Source organism: Desmodus rotundus, chromosome 10 (assembly GCF_022682495.2).
Source record: "Desmodus rotundus isolate HL8 chromosome 10, HLdesRot8A.1, whole genome shotgun sequence".
Taxonomy (NCBI): domain Eukaryota; kingdom Metazoa; phylum Chordata; class Mammalia; order Chiroptera; family Phyllostomidae; genus Desmodus; species Desmodus rotundus.
This window is the reverse complement of record NC_071396.1, coordinates 113434550-113454596: the sequence shown is the minus strand read 5'-3', so window position 1 is coordinate 113454596 and position 20047 is coordinate 113434550. Positions and strand designations below refer to the sequence as shown.

At 54.3% G+C, this 20047-nt stretch overlaps 1 protein-coding gene across 1 annotated transcript in view; it reads right to left on the bottom strand.

Annotated features, from left to right (window-relative positions):
- The window catches only part of PARD6G (par-6 family cell polarity regulator gamma), a 55853-nt gene that overhangs the window by 25914 nt on the left and 9892 nt on the right, over window positions 1-20047 (bottom strand). Inside the window, exon 2 of the mRNA XM_024580711.3 lies at window positions 6948-7170. Coding sequence (XP_024436479.1) covers window positions 6948-7170 — 223 coding nt within the window. The remainder of the gene's footprint in view (window positions 1-6947; window positions 7171-20047) is intronic.

Genomic DNA, 20047 nt, shown 5'->3' with positions numbered 1-20047 from the left:
ATCTGCTGCTGCGCCAGCCCGACAGCACTGCACTGGCATCTTGAGATTCGCCGCTCAGTGCGGTCCCACCACCCCCCAAGTCGCTGCTGGGCCAATGCCCAGAGGAGCTGGGAGGGGCTCCTTCCTGGTAATTCCACTGGAGACTCACCACCTGCTGTGTGCAGCCCTGAGGCGGCCCCTGCTCAGGAACAGGTGTGAGCACCTGCGGGAAGGGCCTGGCGTCTCTGCAGGGATACCATGACTCCGCCCACAAGTGACAATGATTTCCCGTGATCTGCTTTGATTTGAAACTTCTCACAAGACTACGCACAGACCTTACTTGCGAATGTGTCCACACAGAGTTACAGAAAGTTACACTCACAGGTACAGGGCGGCTGCTTGGAGTCTGACTCTGACTCAGCCTGGCAGCCACTGCGGTACCTCGACCATCCAGGCGGGAAAAGGAGCCCCTTCGGGACAGGGTGGTGGGCACACAGCAGCGTGAACGAGCTGCAAGGCGCCGAGACGCAGTTACACACGGCTACAGTGGTAAACTTTAGGCTGCGGGTGCTCTGCCCCAGTAACACCCAGCCTCTGTTGTCACCCAGTACATGGGGGAGCAACGCCCTGCTGCACAGGCCCCCAACCCACCGTCGCACCCCGTGGTTCCCAGGAGGCCAAGCAGCTCTGTGGGGCATGCCCTGCACCCACAGAAAGCAGCTCAGGAGTGAGCAGCTGCAAGGCCAACTGTCGGCCTCACCCCAGTTCTCTGTCTGAAGCCCGTGCACGGGACCCTGGGGGCAGGCGGAGCCCCGTGCTGAGGCACTTTCCCACAGGACAGTGTGAAGAGCACAGAGGCACCGGGAGAAAACAGGAAGACAAACCATTGCGCAGGAGGAAATCCCAATCTTGCTTACACTGCTGGAAAAGAGAAGCGGCCAGGGTGGAAAGTTTTACATCTCTGGACTCCAAACCGGTGCAGGCAAAACCCTCTATCCACTGAACACTTCACACTGATGCACCGTGGAAGTCCGCTGTGTCCAAGCAGGGCCCACGGACGGTGGTGGAGGCCCGCAAGCAGCGCCCTTCGGGAGGGGTCCAGATGTCAGCCTGCTGTTGGGGCTGGCTGAGCTGCACACCAGCATCCGGGTCAAAGGGGAACAAAGCACCCGACTCACTTTTGGAAGGAGCCAGCCCACACCTGTGGCCCCCCACCCCCCACCAGGGCCACACAGCATGAATTTAACCCCTTCTATCCCAAAGCAGGCGGCGGGGCACCTGTTCTTCCAGCTTCAGCGACATTTAATGACACCAGAGTTTAACCCCATGCTCTGCAGACACAGCAGGACCCTCCCGAACTGCACACCTGCTGCAGCAGCCACTGCTCAAGCCACCCCACCCCACCCCCGTCCCTCTCAGACTCAGCACGGCCTGCCCAAATCCGCCACTCGGCTCAGGGTGACGGGCTTAACTGGAGAGAGAGCCGCAGACCCTGCTTGGCCCCATTTCTTATCAAACGTGTGAGTCCCCAAGCTCGTCCTCATTGCAAACCAGCCTGAATTAATGTGTCCTTGTCACACTGAGCCCCTCCGATGTGACAGAGAAGAAATGGTGAGGTGGCCAGTCCAACCACCAACACTCTGGCCTCCAGGGAAGCCACTGGTCCCCAGCACGGGCCCCCTCGGCGATGTCCTCTGCCACTCAGTAAGGCCAGGATGCACGGGGCCCTCTGAAGACAGGACCTGGAGCACCAGGTGTCAGGGGCAGGGCAGTCGCCAGCGGGGGTCCCAGACTCGCGGGGCCTGTGGCGGCCCATGCTGGGCGCTGTCCTAGCGAAAGGGCAGACCCCACCCCATGCCTCACGGGCCTTCCTCACGGCGTTCATTCCACAGGTTAAGTTTCCACGGCGCAGTCTCCAATTCGAAGTCCTTCCGCTCACGCCCTGCTGAAGAGAGGCACCCTGGCCACAAACACCCTGGTGCAGAACACACATGAATGCACATGCACTTCAGCCCCGCAAGGACACGCCAGCTGACCCGCGCTGACAGCGCCCCACATGCGCAGCCCCGTCCGTGATCATGAGACACGGCAAGGGCTGAAACACAAGTTAATAAGGAATTGGTTACCTTTTGCTACATTCACACGACCGACATGTCCATTAAAAGGGTGGTATACATCTAAACACGTGTACGGAAAGTGAAAAATGTCATCGTGGGCTAGAATAATCCCTATGGTACACGCATCACGTCCCGGTCTGTACATGTGACACTAGACCCCACCGAAATGGGGACAGTGGTCACCTCAGGGTGGCGGTTGTTTCCATGGTTTTGATTTTCTTTTACAAATACGCTATAAACAGAAAGGACTTTTAAAAACAAAAACTTTTACAAAGAATTTAATGGCATAGGACACGGTTATGGTAAGTTTTTTAAATGCATGAATCCAAACTATAAATATACTACGGACTTGAATATGTAAAAGCACATGTAGTTAGAAAATAAATAAGAAAAGAACAGAATCCAATTCCACTGTGTAAACTCTGGCCATTTACACACCAGGGGGGCTGCTGGGCTGTTAGAGAGTGAAATCGGCTGGAGGGGAGACGCTGCCCAGGACACAGGTGGACGGCTCTGCTGGCGGCCGCTCAGGGCGGCCAGCAGCCCAGGACGAGCCCTGGACTCCCCGGCTGGTGGGCGGCTTTGTTTTCCTCTTCACGAGCTGCATCAGCACGTCCTCTTGCATCCTTCCCACTCCGGGGCGGGGGCGGGGGGGGGGGGAGCGGGAGGGGGGTGCGGGTCAGACGTTTGTTCCTGCATCTTCCCACGGGAGGTGGTGGGAGAGGTTTTGCCCTCTTTTTCAATTAAAAATAAAAACAGAAAGAAATTCTCCAAATACAAACACTTCCATGAATCAGTGACAAGTGAAGAAGCAAACACATCTCCAGAGAAAGCTTCGAGGCAGACGCTGTGTAGCCCCCGGGCCTGGGGACACTGGGGCCCGGTCCAGCCAGCCTGTGCCAGTGCCCTGCCCCCGGCTCAGCCAGCCTCGGCAGCCTGTCTGCGTCTGAGGAAAGAGTAAAACGGCACAGGGGGACAAGGACAGGTGGCGCAGCTGCAGCATCAGACCCACGGGGAGCTTCCTGCTCCGCAGTGAGCCCCAACTGAAAATGCCTCCAGCTACTTTCCAGGAAGAGTCCAAGAAGAGCCATCCTGTCCGGCACTGGCACGCCCAGTGCCCTAAGATCCTGCCAATGCCCCCACCACAGTCTCCACAGTCCCACGCAGGTAACTTTGAAGAACACCCCTCATTGCATTTTCTGGCAACTCGCTTAAGTGAAATCTCAAAGACCACCCCTCACCCCAACTCCCAATCATGTAACTTCTGATAAAAAAAAAATTTACAAATGTGTCTTCCTCATTCTAGAGACCCAAACAAGTGCCAGAGAACAGTGAACAAATACACACGAATGTGCTACATTTAGGTTGGTGTAAAAGTAAACGGTTTGCGTGGTCTGACGGTTCTGGAATTCTGCGGTACACAGAAGGCTTCATCAGCCCCTGGAGCCCTGGGAGGCCCAGGTCCCAGGGACAGACAGCAGCTAGAACTCAGGGATGGTCCCACCTCCACGCCCTGGCCGGCCTAGGGCATGAAAAGGCCCATCTCTCAAATAACAAGAGTCCAAGGCACACTGGCAGTTGAAGTAATTATGTGATGGGTGTTTGCACTTCCTGTTTATCCTGCTAAAATTAGAAAGAGAGACTCGGTGTCTCTGCTGGTCTCCTCCCGCATGCTCTCTGGCCTGGGCCAGCTCCTCAGGGGGCACAGGGGCCTGCGGGACACAGACAGAAGTGCTTCCCTGACACTGGCTGGGCTTGTGACCCAAAGATGCAGATGGGACCCCAGATTCTGCCACTATGTCCACTCTATCCTCTCACTAGAGTGGGCAAAGCCAGACAGCGAAAGGCATAGGAACATCTGTCACTGAACCAAGGAAAAGCCACAGCTTTCGACAGCAGCCAGCCTAGATGGAGGGCAGAAACGGCGGCAGATGCACCGCGCCCCAGGGCCAGAAACACCATCCGTGCTCTCAGGAAAAGCCCCGGCCCAGCTCCTGCAGCAGGACAGCCCAGTCAGTCCTGGCCTGTGCTCCGAGCCCGGGTGCTGACTGTGGGTCGCAACCGCAGGCACGAGGCCCCTCAGCAGCCTCGTGGCGCTGGGAGGCCAGTCTCAGAACAACGTTCCTCGAGGCCTAAAGTGAAATGCAGGGGATCACAGTGGAAACAGTTGTTTTGGAGACAATTATCAAAATACTGCAGCACACACGCGAGACCACATGGGACCGCCGTCCCTCAGTGTCTGTGGGTACTGGTTCCAGGAACCCCCCAGACACCAAAATCCACAGTGCTCGAGCCCCTCCTTTAAAACTGTGGCGTGTTTGTGTACACCCTGAACCAGCCTCCCGTGTACTTTAAATCGTCTCTACGTTCCTTACAACGCCCAATGCAGTGCAAATGCCGCAGGCACAGTGTCACACCACACTGTCCGGGGGGGACGAGGGAAAAGTCTGCACACGATCAGCGCAGGCGCAGCCACTGCGCTCTCACTGCGCGCCTCACTGTGCAGCGCATGACCACAAACAAGAGCGCTGTCTCCCGGGTGCTTCTGAGCAGTGGTTAATCGACTCCATGGACACTGAACCCATAGACCAGGAGGGCTGGTCGAGATGCTTTCCTACAAACACATTAAATAACAATCTGTACATTGTTTTAAAATAACGATTCACTGTGACTGATACTTGAGACATCTGGTTATCACCCACGACAGCACAGAGTCTGTGATTCCTGCAGTGACCAGGCCACAGGCCCGCTCCCCCTGGCAGGACACGGATGCTCCTGAGAACCCTGGAGTGTCTTCCTGTTTCAGCCTTGGAACAATCCGCGGGGCTCAGATGAGGCCAGGAGGGCCAGCTGGTCACAGCCAGGGACCAGGTGCCAGAGGGAAGGCCAGCACTCGGGGCTCCGGAGCACCTTGCAGAGAAGGGCAAGGACTGTGGGTGATGTGCTCAGGCCAAGAACAAGAGGGGCTGGAACGGGGGCCCTAGTTACACTCCGGGCTTGTCTTCTGAGGCCGCAGGAAGGAGGAGAAGTAGATAACGAAGCCAGGATGCAGGAGCTCGATCCCACGGGAGGGGCAGAGCCATTGAAGTTCACTTGTTCCCACCTGCAGACTCAGACCAGAGCTTCCTACGTCACTAGGCGTCAGGGAACCAGCAGCAAGGTGCCAAGTGTCACGAGGACAGGCCTGATAGAGGGCAGTGGGTGCCCTCGGTTCCGGTCCACACCCCACCCCACTGCCCCACAGGCAGCAAAGCCCAGTCATCACTGTGAGCATGGCGCCCCACCCCTCTGCTCACCTCCAGCACTGATGAGCAGTTGGCGTGACCTGTGTGGGCAGAACTGGGGGACAAGCCAGCCCTGATGGCAGAGGGTGGCATGAGCACCGCCTGCGTGCCGTGCAGTGGGGGCCACAGGGGCAGCTACAGCAGGGCCAGAGGAGGACCCTGGTGCCACAGTCACCCCCACCCCAGCCACGGTGAGGAGGGATGGCTGTGTTGGCTTCTCCGACTGTCAGCAGGACACTGGGCTCAGCAAGAGCACAGATGTGGAGCTTTCTGATCTCCTGCCAGAGGGCCGGCCGAAGGGAGGCTGGCCATCTCCTGCTGCTGCCTCCAGCATCACAACAAGAGGACCCAGAGGCTCACAGCCTTGGCGTGCCAGGCAGCTTGTTCTGAGCTCTGCACGCACTGCCCGCTTGCCTCAGGACCACCTGGGCAGAGAGCGGCACCAGCCCACAGCGGCTGCCTGAGTCCCCAAGGGCCTCCGCCCAGGACACTGCGGCTGCTGCTTTTAGCCGGTGCTCAGGCTCCGCCCTGGGAGCCTCCCGCCACTGAGAGATGGGGACCCTTCCCGTCCAGCCGAGCCTAAGTCACAGTAGCACATAGGCGAACTGCGAGGGGCCCCAGCCCCTCCGCTCCTTGCAGGCGCTCAGCACTCACCTGGGACAGAAGGTGCCTGTGGGGAAGGAGGGGCCCTAACGACCAAGTCAACCACAAGCGCCACTTCCAGAACTTTCAGAATGTCGAGTGCCACCTCAGGGAGCTCTCCCCATCAACACGGCTGACCCTTGAACACCACAGTACGGCCTGCGTGGGTCCAGTCACACATGTGCTTCCTGCAATGACCACCCGCTGCTTCGGATCTGCGTCGGGGCCTTGGGTGCAGGGGCCAACCAGGTGCACTGGCCCAGGCCGTTCCAGAGGGGACCCAAGTGCCCCGGGGCCCCGATCCCACATGGGTGCCCACAGACAACGATGCTCGGGGGAGCAGCATACGCACATGTTCAAGGGTACCGCCCCGAACCCCATGTTGTTCAAGGATGGACGGCGTGTTAACCTGAACCGTCAAGGTTCTCCCAAACGCAGCAAAGAGAAGGCAGATCTGAAACACAGCTCAGCCTCCCATTGCCTCCCGCCGGGGGCCCTATTTCTCAGAGGGCGTGCGTTGTCACAGCAACGCCAGGCATCCCCGAAGTACCTGAGCCTCAGGGATACGGAAGGCAAGCGAGCACCCTCTCCCAAACCCAAACACAATGGAAAACACACCGGCAAACTCGCGCTTCGTGCTTGGGTTTCTGACTAAGGCCTTTTTGTTACTGAATTGACTTGCTTCAGTTCAAATATTAAAAGTATCGATACCATTTTCTCCTCGGCATTTAAAAATCAGAAAGCAACACTATTTCAAGTGGGAAATGCAGTTTAAACATTTTTAAGCCTTTCTAATAAAGTCATGTTGGCCAAGCAGATGCAACTCCTCTCGTCTCTCACCGCTGGCGAGAACACAGGACCCTGCATCTCTGTGTTTGTGTCTGAAGCGAGCACCTGGCCAGGGCGCCCGCTGAGCCCCCAGTACCTCGTTTCTGGATGAAGACCCTGAGCAGGGGGTTTGCGCTCGACACCGCCTTGCAGAAGTTGTCGTCGTTGTTGATGGGCAGCAGGTCGCCGTGCACGTCTGCGTAGCCGATGGTCACCTCAGTGTTGGCGATGTGGTGGGTGTGCACGACCAGCTGGTAGAAGTCCTCGAACTTGCCGGGCTTCTGACGGTCTAAGGAGAACCTTCGGAACTCAGCCCCAAACTACAACGCAAGACACGGGCGTCAATGAGCAGCAGGGAAAGGGCACTGAAAATCAGTAACAAGTGCTCACTGAGCCTCCGCAGGCCTGGGGCAGAGTGGCACTCGGGGGTCTTCAGGGGGCTTCGGGGAGCGCCCAAGGGGACAGCTGCCATCGCTCAGGTTGCAGGGGAAAAGTGGTGTCAAAGTGAATCATCACACCTCAGATGGAACGAAACAGTTCATCCCTCACCAGCTGGAGGCCCCGGCCATCTGCACAGCCCTGAGGCAGCTCAGATGGTGGGGGTGGGGGGGTGCCAAGCACAGCTGAAACTTCTGGATTTTTTCCTAAGGGCATGGGAAGTCCTGGAACAATTTTGATTTTAAGCAAGGAAGTGACTTGATGTAATCTGCATTTTAAAAAGAACAAATAGAGGCACTTCAAAAGGACCCGAAGTGCAAGCAAATGAAAGGAAAACACGTGGTAAAAGGATGCTGCACAGACCACAGGGGGACAGAGCTGGTCTCTCTTCAAAAACGATGCTCCTCACTCTCCCTGCGTTGGGAATGGCCCCTGCCCCCCTCTCCCAGCCTCTGGGCCCTGGCTCACATGCCTCAGCTGGGCAGAGCTCCTGGCCGCCTCCAGGAAAGGACCCCAGGTCACCTCCCACCGGGTGGCCTGTGCAGGGGTCCAAAGACACCGCCTCTGTTTGTTTGGACGGAGGTCTAGCTGTTTTCCTCACTTGGCAACAGGCAGGACAGTCTGCTCCTCAACACAACTGCAAAGTCATTAGACTGGCTCCAAAATACACAGAAGTGAGATGCCTGATGTTTACACAAAACTAGTCGCTGTCCCCTCTGGTCTTCATGTCAAGGCAAACCCGCCCGCACCACACAGGTGCACCTTCTGGGCAGGCCCCTTCTAACAAGTTCCCAGACAAAGCCGGCTGTTGGCCTGGGGACCCCACACACAAAGCCCCCGGTTTTAAGGGGTTTACTGTCCAGACGTCAACTTCCACCGACTGGGAGAACCAGTCTCCTGAGGCATTTCCCTTTTAAAAGGCAAGGGAAACAAACTCCTCACGCATCCCGCACTGCCCCAGGAACGAAAAGACTTCCAGGCACACGGCAGTGGGACAGCACAAAGCGCTGGTCTGGGAAAGTCCTCCTCCCGTGGCTGAGTCAGGGAGGCAAGGCTGGGGGCTTAGCAGGGCCTGGTGGGGGGCGGGGTGCCTGGGATGGGGAGGGTCGGGGAGGGCCGGGCCGGAGCAAACCTGAGGCCTCCCCTGTCCTCGGTGTCCATTCTAAGGGTGCACAGCTGGCTGGCCCACAAGGGGCTCCAGAACTTCTCAGGACATAAGACATGGAGCCCTCGACACGACTGTAAGGTTTCCAGTCACACCGGACGTGTTTACCCTGCCACCCATCGTCTTCCCCTCTCACGCATCTAATGTTTGCCAACTTCCTGAGCGATTAGTTTGTAATCAGTGTACACTTTTTCTCACTAAATACGTAAAAGGAAGGCTTTCATCACGTCTAATAAAACTGTAAGAGTGTTTCCGACTTCTACACATAATCCGCAGTTGAATGTTCCCCAAACGGAACACAACACGTCGTCTCATCTGAGGCACACAGACCGTCCCCACGCCCCTCCGGCCTCCTGGGCGGGCTGGGCCTGCGATGCGGAGTGGCGGAAACCGCAGGCTGACCTGCGGAGTGCTGCAGCGTTGCCGTCACAGCGGCACGTGGCACGTGGTCTAAGACGCATCTCCCTTTGTTTCTCAGTTGCTTCAATGACTTTCCTCAAATATGTCTTAGCAGGTCGACTTGTGACCTTTTTAAACTCAAATACGGTTGTCCTCCAAACTTGTGTTGGGTTCAGGGGCACAACGTAATGATCTAAAGTGAAAACGCGCACAGTTTTCCTGGACACAGGTCTGACCTGTGTTCGACCATGCGGCTGGCTCTGTTAGACGAGCTACGAAGTCTGAAAGAAGAGGTGTGAATTGTGACATGGGAATGTTTTACACACTTTACGAAGGGACCCCCTGGCAAGTCTGGTGCCCCCCTGGCACCACCCACAGTTACGATATTACTGACTCTGTCCCCTGTGCTGCACTCTACGTCCTCGTGACTCGTCTGAAAGTGCAATCTGTGCTTCTTAGCCCCTTCGCCTTTTCACTCAGTTCCCCAAACCCCCTCCCACCGGGGGACCATCGGTCAGTTCTCTCTGTCTCCGAGTTTGTTTCTGTCTCGTCTTACTTATTTTGCTTTTTAGATTCCACAAGTAAGGGAAGTTACTTGGTATATGTCTTTCTCTATCTGCCTTATTTCACTGAGCAGAATGCACTGTGGGTCCATCCATGTTGCTGCAAATGGAAACGTTTTGTTGTTTTTTACGACTCAGTCACATTCCATTGTACCTCTGGACCACGACTTCTTCATTCATCCACCTGCCGATCGACGGACCTCGGGCTGTGTCTGCGTCTTGGTTACCGTGCACTCAGTGTTCTTCTCTGTCCTGTTACGCTCCTCGTTCCACAAAGTCTGCTCTGTCTCACCCTGCGACCCCGACCTTTCCGTCTGGCTGTGTGCAGGCATTTGCAGGGAACGTCGTTTCTGCCCTCCGCTTTCAGTCTCTCTGTGTCTTCGATGTGAGGTGGGTCTCTCGGAGGCGGCATGCGTAGGGTCTTGTTTTCTTGCCACTCAGCCGCCTGTGTCTTTTGACTGGAGCACTTACTCCATTTACATTTAAAGAAATTGTTCATAGGTATGTACTTATTGTCAATTTATTATTCATATTTTTTATCTTCTCTTCTTCTTCTTCTTAAAGACGTCCCTTTAACATTTCTTGTAATACTCATTTGCTGGTGGTGAACTCCTTCAGCTCTTCCCTGTCTGGGAAGCTCTTCATCTGTCTTTGATTCTAAATGACAGCTTTGCTGGGGGGAGTGATCTTGATTGTAGGTCCCTGCTTTTTATCACTTTGAATATTTCATGCCAGTCCCTCCTGGCCTGCAAAGTATCTGTTGTGACATCAGCTGACATTCTTACGGGAGCTCCTGTGCAGGTAACTGTCTTTCTCTTGCCGCTTTTAAGATTCTTTGTCTCCAATCTTTGGCATTTTAATCATGATGTGTCTTGGAAGGGGCCCTTTGGGTCCATCTTGTCCAGGACTCTGTGCTTCCCGCACTTGTGTGTGTATTTCCTTCATCAGTAGGACGGTTTTCAGTCACTATTTCTCCCAACAGGCCCTTGATCCCTCACTCTCTCTCTTCTCCTTCTGGGACCCCTATGATGTGGACGCTGGTACGTCTGATGTTGTCCCGGAGGTCCCTTCAACTATCCTCATTAAAATTTTTTTTTTCTTTTTGCTGTTTTGATTGGGTGTTTTCTGCTACCTTGTCTTCCAAATCACTGATCCGATCCCCTGCTTCATCAAGCCTATGGTTCCATCTAAGAATACATCTATGTATTCTTAATGTCAGGCACTGTATTCCTCACTTCTGACTGGTTCTTTTTTATGGTTTCTGCCTCTTCATGTAAGTTCTCACTGAGCTTACCTGTTCTTCCCATAAATTCACCGAACACCCTTATCAGCAGTGTTTTGAACTCTGTGTTTGGTAGACTGCTTGGCTCCGTTTCATTTATTTCTTTTTCTGGAATTTTGTCCTGTTCTTTCATTTTGGACACATTTCTTTTTCCCCTCACTTTGGCTGATTCCCTGCATTTGTGATCTGCTATGTCTCCTGGTGTTGGCAGAGTGACCTTACGTAGTAGGTGTCCTGCAGGGCCCAGCGGTGCCAACACCCGGGTCACCTGAAGACTATTAGGGTCAAACCAAAAGAACTCAGGAACTAGCTTGAATAATCTCCCAGCAGTCCTGGCTGGTGTGGCTCAGTGGACTGAGCACCGGCCTGTGAACCAAAGGGTCACTGGTTCAATTTCCAGTCAGGGCACATGCCTGGGTTACAGGCCAGGCCCCTAGTGTGGGGCGCACGACAGGCAACCAAGCATTGATGTTCCTCTCCCTCTCTTTCTCCCTCCCTTCCTCTCTCTAAAAAGAAATAAATAAAATCTTCAAAAAAGAAAAAATACCTCAACAGCCAAAGATGGGATTATTTGTGCATTTGATCATTACCAAGGATCATAACTGTTAAGGGCTAGAACACATACAGCATGTATATATAAATACATTTGTTTATAATAACCAAAAATGTATTCTTCACTTTTTGAATGAGGCCAAGGAATCAACACACTGTTCTGAAAACTGGTAAAGAATCAAGCACTCTTTCAAAAGTAACATCATTTGTTATCAGGAAACTCACAGAGATACAACTCCTTATTTCCCAGAGCTTACAGATAAATAAACTGCCATTCTATTATTATTTTAATAATAATTATTGCATTTTATAGCTAGACCCAGCTGTTATTTCTACAACAGAATAATAAAAAGGGGGATTACATCTTAAAAATTTTTTTTTAATTATCTCAAACACAAAGGAGGCCAATAAACAAAAGTGAATCAATCAGCTTCTAAATGTAATTCATTTATATTTCCTTTAAAAATAATAAGCAAATAATAGCAACATGGTCATTATACTCTACTCAGAAAAGAAAGGTTCTGCTATCTACCTAGCTCCCTACCCACTGATCTGATTTCTTGTCACACTCAAGGCGGGGAGGTGGTGACAAGTGCTCCTGGGGGTGAATAGCACCACTGGTTACAAGCACCACTGAGTGAACTTGGTTACTGCCAAAGTTCTGTGTCCCAGAACGAGACACTGCCTCGGCCCAGGAGCAAGGAGACTGGACGTGGTAGAGACCCGAGACAGCTCAGCACTTGGGAAGCACGAGCCTTTGCTGTTTTACCTGTCCCACTCACAGCCCCTCGGGGACACGGAGTGACAGTCCGCACAGCCCCACGCCTCCTGCAAGCAGCAAGAACGCTGGCGACAATGGTCAAAACCCACTTTCCCAGAACTGTGGGAATTAACCAAAGGCTTGTAACCATGTAAGCCGTGTTATCCCGAACCTCAGAGCAGGGAGCTCTGTGGAGGTTTCACGTCCTACCTCCTTCTCCTCGCCTTAGAAAACCAGCCGCCTAATAGCCTGAGAGGGCAGAACGGTGTGTGGCCCACCCAAAAGCCCCTCACCCAGGAACTGGCCCTGGAAAAGGGCCACTCACAGGGCTTGTCTGTATCGGACCTGAGTCAGAGCTCACTTGGGGCGAAACCCCCTTCCTCTGGGCATCTGTGAAGGACAATCAGCGGCAACTGTTTAATGATGAAAGGTCATATGATAAAAGTTCTATTTTTAAACGAAATTTTCACAACATGGTGGAAATTATGTGCTTTGTGACTATATTTACTAGGAGAAAATTAGACAACAACTTCCACATATGTTATCACCTGTATAGATAAAATTCTCAAAATTCTTTCAGGGGGTTTGTGATGTTGGAAGACTTTCAGGGTGAAGGAGTCATGGAGAGGATACCTGAGGCAAGGTGTCCCCTGCGGCAAACAAGAACTGGACAAACTGTAAAAAGAAATGTAGGGACAACTACTGTATAGAAAACACAGACTCACACCAAAAAGCAAGTTTTGGTCAAGATAAGAAGAAATCGGAACCCTAATTAAAAACAGAATTACCCTTTGACCCAGCAATTCCACTTCTGAGTACATAACCAGAAAAACTGAAAGCAGGGTCTCAGAGAAATGTTTGCACAGCCACGCCACAGTGGCCTTCTTCTCAACCGCCAAACTGCAGAAGCAACTCGGCTGAGCATCGACAGAAGAGCAGACAAGCGAAGTGCGGCCCGTCCCTGCGATGGAACACTATCCTGCAGTAAAAGAAAGGGGGTCCCGGCTGACGCGACAGCTGTTGGACTCCACGTTCTGACTGAGTGGCCACAGCCACAGACACAGCGAGAGGGCTGGGAGGACGGGAGGCGGGAAGCGGTTGTCTCCGGGGCACAGAGTCTCAGCTTCACGAGACAAAAAGAGGTAGACGGTGGTGATGGCTCGTAACATCGCAAAAAGTACTTAATAACGCTGAACTGTACACTCAGAAATGCTTAAGGTAGTACATTTTGTTGTGTGTATTTTACTATAATGCAAAAAAGAGGAAAAAAGATATGCTGGGTGCGGAGAGAGATGTTCATGGACAGCTTGGGAACGCCTGACACTTAGAAATCTGGAAGGCCACAGGCGGGTGCAGGCTGTGTGCGGGTCAGGACCGTCCTGAGAAGCCCATCCCCCCTCGTGCCTGGCTGACTGTGGGGATCTGCGCCATCAGGGAGAGGAGGCTGACGGCGGGAAGTGCTGGCGGGCAGAAGGTGCGCGCTGCCACACGTACAGAGCCCCTGAGCACAGGCTGGAAGGCCCGCCATTCCTGTCACTGAAGGAACTCTGTCCAGTCACGTGGCCACAAAGCTGACTAAGCAGACGCTTCAGTGGCCACACTCGAGAAAGAATGCACGGTACAGAATTGGCCCAGGAGAGTCACTACACAAACACCAGCACCAACCACAAACCCTCAAGAGGGAAGCGTCTTAATTCCAGAGTGGTGACATAGTATTTAAAGTGTCATCAAAAAGGATGAAAATATCTAGGAAAAAATGTAATGAAAGAAGTGAAAAGACTTGGACACTGAAAGCTGCGGTGTACATAACACTGTTGAAAAATTAAATGCGACCTACATAGTATTTAGATGCTAAGTTAGTGGGCATCTAAACAGGGTCCAGCAAGAGAAAACAGGCTTTCATTCATGAAGTTCGACTCTTTGAAATATGAGTCGTCTTGCTCTTCATTTCTGACACACGAACTACAGTTCTCTAACGAGTTCCCATTCCGCCTGGTATTCGGCTCAAAGTTATCAGCAGATGCCTTCAGAGAACAGATAAAGTTACTTAAGGCATTACACAAATGGGGAAAAAAGCCATTTGATGTTCAAGGATTGGAAGATAATATTTTTAGATAGCAATATCCCCCACATTGATTAAAGATTCAATTCAATCCATATTAAAACTCTAGCTGCCTTTTTTGCGGAAATTGGCAACCTGTTCCTAAAATTTATACAGAAATGCAAGAGACCCCCCAAAATCCAAAAGATTCTTGAAAAAGAACAGAGTTGGAGGACTCACATTTTCAATTTCAAAACTTACAGTGTAGCACTGGCATAAAAATAGGCACACACTCAACAGAATAGAATTTGGAGTCCAGAAAAGAGCGACCTCACATTTGTGATCCACTGGCTTTTGATGAGAATGCCAGGGAAACTCTGTGGTGGAAAGAACAGCCCTTTTGACAGATGGTGCTGGCTAGACACCTGCATGCAAACCAATGGGGCTGGACTCCTACCCCACGGCACAGGCGAAAATCAGCTCATATTGGACACAGAGGAAAATGGGATACATTTATGAAACTTTTAGAAGACACAGAATTACATTTTCATTACTTGGGTTGGGCAACGATGTTCTTTGCTGTGACGCTAAAAGCACAGCAACAACAGAACAAATAGACACGCCGGCCTGCATCAAAGTTGAGAACTACTGTGCTTCAAAGGACACCATCGAGAAGGTGAACAGAAAACCAAAAGAATGGGAGACACTATTGCAACTCATACGTATAATAAGGGACTTGCGCCAAAGATACATAAAGAACCCTTAAAAATCAACAATAAAAAGACAACCCCATTAAAAATGGACAAAAAACTTGAATAGATATTTTGCCAAAGAAGATGCATAAACATGAGAAGACATCAGCATCGTTCCTCATTAGAAAGGTGCAAACCAACCTATAAGGAAGCACAATTGCACCCCGAGGAGGACTCAGACCACAGAGACAGAGACAGATGGCGATGCGCTGGGAGGCTGGTGGAGGAACCTGAGCTCAGGCAAAGTGGTCGAAGCTGCTTTGGAAATCAGTTTGGAAGCTGTGGAGAGTGTTGACCACAGAGTGACCACAGGGCTCAGAAATCCCACTCCTAGGTGTATGCCCCAGAGGGACGAACACAGACGTCCACACCAACTGCCCGTGAACGCCCACAACAGCGTCCTTCACAATATAGCCAAGAGTGGGAACAAGCCAGCTGCCTGCACGGACAACGGAGGAGAGAGTGTGGCCTATCCTTACAGCTGTTACACGGCCACAACACGGCAGAGAGGAACCTCGACAACATCCGCCACGTGAGAGACAGCAGACACCAGACCACCGGTTGCGCGGTTCCATTTGCACAGGACACACAGAGCAGGCAAGCCCGCAGAGAAAGCAGGCAGGGGGTCGCCAGGGGCTGGGGGTCAGGGGTGCTGAGAATGACGGCCAGTGGGAGGCGGTGACAGAAGTGTTCTGAAGTTAGTCAGTGGGCACGACTGCACAACGCTGTAGGTGTGCGAAAAACAACTGAGCTCACACTTTAAAGCTGTGGTTTCTGTTTTGTGTGAATTATAGCTTAGAGGCAATTGTTTACATATTTCACCTTGAAGAGCAATTTTTTAAAAGTTGAAGGTGACTGAAAACCACACTCACAAACAGGGCAACCCCAGGGGTGTCACCACACCTGTGCAAATGGAGGGTCTGCTTTTGCTCCAGACAGACCAGGCCCCAACAGATGGGGGTCCAAACACCTGCTGTCATCAGTTTAGAAGGTGAAGACCTAAGAACTTGGGGAAGGCCCCCAGTGACAGCCAGGCCCTGCAGCAGAGAGGCAAGAGGTGACACTTGGTCCCAGCTGGCAGGGCCGGCTTTTCCACCTCGAATTGGTCCGGCAGAGTTGAACTGGGGAGGAGGATCGAGGCCAGGCACCCGAGCAGGACAGAACCTGCCTTCTCTCACACGCCCCTCTCCGCCCTGACCACACATGGCAGAAGGCCGTTGGTCTCTCTCCTCCGACTCAGAGACTAAAGCTTCACGTGAAGGACGTTTCGGAAGTCACAAGGCTCTGGCAGTATAAGTCTGTTTTCATCACCCAACGTCCTGTGACCCCAAGGGGAATCCATTACCATGATTATTCTTTTTGCATGTTGAAGACATTAAAAATGTAAAATTTTCTTTTTCTTGATACCTAATGTCTCCACACTCACGCATAAGTTTAAGCAACTGCATTTTGAGGAGAAACCAATTTAACTCAGAGCAGGAAAGGCTTGTTTGCTGGGCACCTCAACTCTGGCCGCTGTCTGCGTGCCCACCACGGCGCTGGCAGGCTTCTCACTTGGAAGTGCCCTTCCGACCCCCACACTGACTGGCCCTGTGGGGGTGGCAGCTCGGACTCAAGGAGCTCTGAACTTGAGAAAGGTGAAGTCGCCAGGCCCTGGGTTTGTAAGGTGCCCACAGGGCACGCTGGGTGTCGTCAGACTCACCAGGTGAGGCCGCAGGAACCAGGCATTAGGAAGAGTGTTTGCCAGTTAAGTCGGCTCTGTAAGTGGGTCACTCTGAGACACCTCCCAGAGCCCAGGCAGCCACAGAGGTTTAGCCACCGCACGCACAAGCCCGTGAGAGCAGGTCTGGCTGCGGCAGCCCGGCACACCCTGCTTGTAGCAGGCGGTCAGTCTTGGTCGCACTCACGGCTTACACTGCCGTTAACCACTTTCAGTAAAACTCTACAGGTTTCCACTAACTTAGCATTGCCTGACAGTCACAAGACAGGGAGTCGGGCGTGAGCTGCCTGCGCCTGCCTCGTCTGGGAACCTGAAGCAGGGGCCAGGCTTCAGCAGGAGGTGTGGCCACAGGCACCACAGAGAAGGCTCATGGGCACATTTGCAAGCGGACGTGTGAACGGCGAGCTGGGATCCTCTCAGCGTGTCAAACACACGCTCTCTGCAGGGAGCCAGCCGGGTGCTGGCTGGGACTTTATTCAGACGTCAAACCTCAACACTGGATGCCAGTTTGAAAGACACAAACTCTCGCCTGCTTTCAATTACTCCCAGAGGCCACCTGAAGGCACGAGGCACTTTCTTGAGAAAAGTCGCAGTGGCCATCGTCCTCCTGCACCACTCCCTCCAGGAGAGTGGCCCAGGTAGCCCAAACCACCAGGACCCTCTTATAGAAGCGTCATTTAAAGTGACATGTGTCTCTTCACTTGAACTCCCTTCTCCACACTGCCAGCAGGAAATTACTGAACAGACACTGGCCTGCACTGGGCTTTTCAGTGCCCTGCACCATAAAAAAGTGACCCGGAGGAAGGACGAGAGTGAGGTGTGGGCCCTGCTTTCAACCACGCTCAGACTTTGTCAAACAGCTCGGGGCCCACGGCTGCCCTACACTGGGGAGCGCCGTGAGCAAAGCAGAGAAAACGCCTGTCCTTGCAGAACTCGCCTCCTAATGGGAAGAGAGAGGGTCCAAGTAAGAGTAGCAAACACACGTAAGCCGTTCAGTGTGCGGGGACAGGAAGACGAGGGGACACGAGGAGATGGGAGGGACCCGCCAGTCCACCTCACAGTCCGCGGGGGACGATGTGCGGGCTCAGGCCATCCCAGCACCGGGGCCTGGTCCTGGCCTGCCGTCCTGCTCCAGCCTCTCTGGGCTCCGGTTACGCACCTGAGGGCTATGGGGCTTCGCACACACAGCAGGTTGGGGCTGCGACCGCTCCGGCCCAATACAATCACTGCCCTGATCTGCAGGGACCAAGGGCCCTGGACCCCAGACCCTCCGGTTCCGACCCCCCCCCCCTCCACTCCCTCCCAACAGCGCTGTGTGCCCGGGGCCTGGCTAAGGCGCCCGGGACCCCTCGGTCATTCCCCAGTGTCAGAGGTCATGTTCACCTGGGACACAGGCTCCTGCCGGCACGGGGGGCTACGACACCCTCCACATGAGGACAGTCCTGATACCTGTCCTACAGCGCACACCTGAACCGAGCACACGGATGACGCTGGTGTGCGGTGGCCCTGAGCCTCTAGCGGCTGAGCTGGCAGCCAGGCCCCAACGAGGCCACGCCCCCAACGAGGCCCCGCCCTTTCCGGCTGCTCCAAGGTGGGCCTGCCTGTCAGGTGTGAGCAACGGCAGGTCATCAGAAACAGAGGATGATGGAAAACGTTCATCAGAGCATTTACAACAGTAAAAAATGGAAGCTGTAAAAGCTCATCAAACGGACGAAGCACGTCCCAGGGATGAGATGCGAAGAAGCCGCCAGAGTGCTGTTTCGGGTACTGACCCTGGAAGCCTTACAATTCGGAAGCTGAATCGGCAGCGGCTCCCGTTGGGTCAAAAGTCACAGAACAGGCAGCAGGGCCCACCTGTGGCAGGCGTTCTCGCAGCTGGAGCCGGAGCCCTCACACCTGGCCCACCCGCGGCAAGCCGGGGTCTCTGGGCCGGCCCCCAGGTTCTGAGATGCCAGCCCTGCTCCGGAAGGTGCAGCAACAGCAGCGCACCTGGGCCGGCGGAGACGCAAGGTCTGCATTCCGACCGCACACTGGTCTGAAACGCGGGGTTGGAAACATCCAGTAAGGATCTTGCTAGTCCCCGCTACGGGCTGGTTCATTCAACCAAATCAACTGAATGCAGACAGGGGCCTGGCCCTGAGCTCCTTATGGGGCTGACGGTTTGTCTGACAGCCGGTGGCGAACGACGTGCAGTTACACGTGATGAGATGCAAACTCAGAGACTACGGCCCAGGCTGGGTTAGAAGGACAGAGGGAGGGCAGGCGCACAGTGCGGCCACCTTCAGGTGCTGCAAGGATGGTTCTGCAGCTGGCATCTCTGGTGTCCCCCTGCTCATCGAGGTGGGTCCTGGAGTCACAACCTACACGGCATTCAGAGGAAGAGCACCCTCTGTCACACTGTCGGGGGGTGCCCCACGCCCCTCTCTCAGCCAATCCCTGCAGGGGAGTGGGTCTCCCCATGATCCTCACAGCCTCCCACCTTGGGCAGGGTCAGGGCTTCTGTCGTCAACAGGGATTGGACCCAAACAGATGGGACCGTTCGGGGACAGGGCCAAGGGACCATGTAGAAAACTGAAACCCCACTTTGGGGAATGGTCACAAAACACAGCCGGCACCTGCCAGAGTCTGCTGAAGCGCAGGACTCTGCCGTGGCAGGGCTTCCTGGCCTGGCCCGTTGGGGCAGTCTATCACGGGCCTGTGAGTCAGTAGGGTGGGGCTGAGCGCGAGCCCACCGCAATCCAGGGCGATGACGGGGCTGCCGTCGGCACGGCAGACCTGCCCCGACAAGCTCACATCCTGGCAGAGGCTGCCCAGCTCCTGCTGGGGACGGAGGGCCCACTGCACCCACGGTCCCCTCTGTGGGCCTGTGTCTCACCTGCACCCAGGGACCCAGCACTGTGCTGCAGGCCTGGGCAGGGCTGCGGGGAGGACAGAGAGGTTCAGGGCCCCAGCCTGTGGCCTCTGCCCAGCAGAGAGTTCCAGTTTGGGGGAGAAGGTGTGGCCGGCACCAAGCGTTGTGTGCACGCTCTCTCATCCTGACAGCAACTGAGTGCCCCGCTCCACTCACACACAGCAGCCTGGGGCCCCGCAGGACTCGGAACCTGCCCGCCCTCAGGCTCTTGAACAAAGGCACCCAGGCTGACACTGGAGGGGAGGGGACAGCCCTGCAGAGCCCACAGCAGCGGACAACTCCACAGGGAAGGGCAGGCAGGCACCAGGGTGCCCCTTATGGGCAGGGACACCCAGTAGGAAAGGACAGCTGACTCTGTAGGCAAGGAGGGGAGCTGGGGTGCAGGTGTGGGGAGACCTGGGTGCTGGGAGATGAGCTGCAGATGGGGCTGCTCATGGGTCCCACGTTCCCGGGACATTCCCACACCAGAAACCCACTTGGCTGAGGGGCCTGGACCCTGATCTCCACAGGGAAGCGGAGTCACATCCCAGCATGAGCTCAAGACGGAGGAGGCAGGCTGAGGAGGGATGCGGCCTGGCCAGGGCTGCCTCATCTCAAACCAAGGGGCAGAGCCA